General features: G+C 33.8%; 1 protein-coding gene across 1 annotated transcript; it reads left to right on the top strand.

Moving 5' to 3' along the window:
- The first annotated feature begins 1,668 nt into the window (after nt 1-1,668).
- On the top strand, nt 1,669-2,905 carry LOC143596691 (uncharacterized). Its single transcript, XM_077075395.1, has 2 exons — nt 1,669-2,650; nt 2,709-2,905. Exons 1-2 carry the CDS (start codon nt 1,669-1,671, stop codon nt 2,903-2,905), a joined length of 1,179 nt encoding a protein of 392 aa, XP_076931510.1.
- The last annotated feature ends 988 nt before the right edge of the window (nt 2,906-3,893 follow it).

Here is a 3,893-nt window from a genome sequence, read left to right on the forward strand (position 1 = left end):
AAGTAGGTTTATCATAACCCTAGGCGGTCTAAGGGTTTAGCCAACAACCATACTCAAGAACAAAAGAAAGTAAATAGGTTTAAACAATAAATTCGTGACGAAAATAATGGATTCAAACCAAATAATAATGATTCTTGGATGAGTCGGTGTTGAACCCGGACACTATCTAGTTGAACAGAAGGCTTTTTATCTTCTCTCTAAATCACCAGTAGCAGCCTTCTTTCGTACGTGGGGATTTTTTCTCTTTTTTCGTCTGAAAGCTTCTCCTCTCAAACAATAATGATGATCTTCTTATAACAATATAGCATGGCGGCTTCTTTTATATCCGTGACCTTCAAGAAAGATAATAATGTTAGAGCATTCTCATTCCATCCATTAAAACACCCCCTATCTTTAAATTTTAAAAAAATATTTCAATTCCTCACTTCATCCAATCCCCTATTCATATACCCTATCTCTAATTTATAAAAATATGCTACAGTAACTCTTTATTTATAAAAAGCTACTGTATCCCTCCCTATCTCAACTCCTGGACTTTCACCCGCCAATTTCATCATCTCCCGCCCATCTTCCTTTCCCTCTTACTCTGAAGTAGGTTAATCTACTTTCTCCTTTTTTGCTTCTTTCCCTATGAAACAAATCGGTGGCAAAACCTAAATCAAAGAAATCTTTGTTCATCGACAAAAGCTACAGCAGGTACTCTCTCCATCTCTCAGTTTCAATATGTTTATTGTAGGATTAAAACTATTAGTATGATTTGGAGGTGTTCTTACAAATATGCCGGCATGATAAGAGATGTTAATTAGGGTTTGTAGATGTTCTGGTTCCATGTTCTTGGATAGTAATTTGGGTTTATTGGTGTTTGTTGATGGATTGTAATTTGGTTCATGATTAGGGTTTAGGGTTTGTAGATGCTTAGAGTTGTATACAAAAAGCGATTTTAGTTTTGATCATTTTATTTGTTTTTATGTTGAAGTTGATAATTTGAAGGTTTGAATTTGTTACTATATGAGTTGGGATTGGTAACCAGCACTAGGTGGGACCATGTCAATGATCCAACAACTTGAATATCATCCATCAATTGTTTGATGATTACATTGTAACCAAACATTTCGATTCGATCTTTAATTTTATGAATGATCCCCTGCTTTCTTCAACCTCTGTTTCAGCAGAGATGAATGGTTAATTGGTTGACCAATCAATGAATGGTTAATTGGTTAACTGGAAATCACTTCCAGTTATGAAGGTGTGGAAGGGTAGTTTGGGAATTTATTAACAAATTAAGTTCCTTGCTTGCTTGATGGATAAAGATTTTGGGTTTGATGATATGTTTTGTTGGTGATTTTGAGGGATGGCATTTTTTTAAAATAAAGTGCTGTGAACTTTTTTTTTAAAAAAAGGTTTGGTTTACTTTTTATGGGCTGCTGAGTGCTGAAATGCCAAATTTGGCTTTCTGATCTAATGCAAATCTACTGATTTGCCCTCACGGAACATACATAATTGTCTACTATTTGAGCTTGTAGTAATTTGGTATTTATAATAGATAAGAGAACACATTCATTTATTGTTTTATGTTATGTGTTTGGATTGATATGAGAGTAAAAAAAAGCAAGGTTGATAAAACTCGTATATATTTTGACAGGTTGAGTTAATTGCATATTTGATCACATGCGTCGTACATTCTTTCGCAAATTGTTAACATACATATCTTCTGAAGATGATAGTGATGTTGATCTTAACGAAGATGGCAAAGGACAATGTATTCGCAAGCGTCGTAGGTTTATTCGGCGTAATCATATTCAGGGACATCAGCGTCTATATCGTGATTATTTTGCAGAAAATCCCATATATCCTGCAGATCTATTTCGACGAAGATTTCGTATGCGTCGTCCTTTATTTCTCCGTAATCTAAATGAGGTAGTGACTCACGAGCCATACTTTGTCCAAAGAAGAGATAATGTCGGAAGACTCGGTTTATCTTCTATGCAAAAGATAACTGTAATGGCATATGGGGTTACCGCAGATTTTATGGACGAATACATAAGCATTGGTGAGAGCACCGCAATGGAGAGCCTCAAAAAATTCTGTGAGACGATAGTAAATATCTTTTCAACTGAATATCTACGTTCACCAAACACCAATGATATTACTCGATTGCTTGCTGTTGCGGATCAACGAGGATTCCCTGGAATGCTCGGAAGCATCGACTGCATGCATTGGAAGTGGAAAAATTGTCCCACAGCATGGAAAGGTATGTACTCTGGCCACATTCGTGAACCTACTATTATTTTAGAGGCGGTTGCCTCATATGATCTCTGGATATGGCATGCATTTTTTGGCATGCCCGGTTCACATAACGACATTAACGTGCTAGAGAGGTCTTTCATTTTCATGGAACTTGCGCAAGGGCGTGCTCCTCCAGTCAATTACACAGTTAATGGCAACGACTATACTATGGGGTATTACCTTGCAGATGGCATTTATCCTAAGTGGCAAACTTTTGTAAAGACGATTCCAGCACCAAGAGGGAACAAGCACAAACATTTCGCAAAAGCACAAGAATCTGTAAGAAAAGATGTCGAGCGAGCGTTTGGAGTACTTCAACAACGATTTGCAATCATTCGAGGACCTTCACGAATGTTCAAAGTGAGTGTCCTAAAAAAATATAATGAAAGCATGTGTTATTCTTCATAATATGATCATTGAAGATGAACGTGATGATGGTGACGATCTTAATATGGAGTATGATCAACTTGATGATGATCTCCCTGAATTGTCGCGCACTCATACATGTGAGTTTATGGACTTCATTGAACGTCATCTTCGTATTAGAGATAACTCGGCTCGTCATCAAATTCAAGAAGATCTAGTTGAACATCAATGGCTACTCTATTCTCAACAATAAACGATATCGCGTTATATTTTATTATTTCGTGAATGTTATTGGTTTGAGTTAGAAGCATGCTATGTGATGATCATTAGAATTATTTATGTAAGAACATAACTTATTAGCTCAACTTTTGTTTTAATTTGCATCTATTTGGGTCATTTGCTTGTAATGTGTTAGGAGTGTGCAACGGATACGACCCGGCCCGACCAACAATTTATTGCTTTTGTTAATCTTTTTGTTTGACTGATTAATGCTTTTGTAATGCTTCTCTAGATGTTCAATAGTCAAACTTGTTTTTCCTTTTTTTAATCGTTAAAACATAGTCAGTTGCCATTTTCACTTGTATATAACTTCCATATTTTTTTATCAGTCATATAGTGTATAAATGGAAATTTAGACTACTATAAATTATAAATAGATAGCTTATATCATTTTAAACCCATATATTGATTATAATGTTTGGTTAAGAATACTTCACGAGTTTGAGCCGAGCTTTGGTTCGTTTAATGTTTAATTCGATTTTTCTAAATATTTAGAAACTTTTTAAAAGAAGAATATAATATGACAAAATAGCAAGTAGTTAATATTGTAAGTGAGTAGAAAGAGAAAAATTAATAAAAAAATAATATAGAGATAGATTTAGAGGATAGGATGTGAGGTGTTATCTAAAATGAAAGGTAAATTTTAAAAAGTAGTGATTTTTTGTTAAATTATAGGGATAAAGATGATGGAGGGGATAAGAATGCTCTTAAATGTGGATTTCTTTTTCGGATCTTCCCTGACCTTAGCTACCTACATATATATGGTATCTATTAATAAACATAATAATATATTCTTAATCTTGATTCTTACGTTTTCCAATCAGTAGATTCTTTTTATTTTTTTTCTTTTTCTTTTTTCTATTTACTATACTAGCATCTCATTATTATTATTATTATTATTATTATTATTATTATTATTATTATTCAATACTAATATTTTTAATACTACTATTATTAGAAAT

The sequence above is a fragment of the Bidens hawaiensis genome, unplaced genomic scaffold (assembly GCF_021521415.1).
Source record: "Bidens hawaiensis isolate Kalapana, Puna unplaced genomic scaffold, B.hawaiensis_p1.1 tig00046852_1, whole genome shotgun sequence".
Taxonomy (NCBI): domain Eukaryota; kingdom Viridiplantae; phylum Streptophyta; class Magnoliopsida; order Asterales; family Asteraceae; genus Bidens; species Bidens hawaiensis.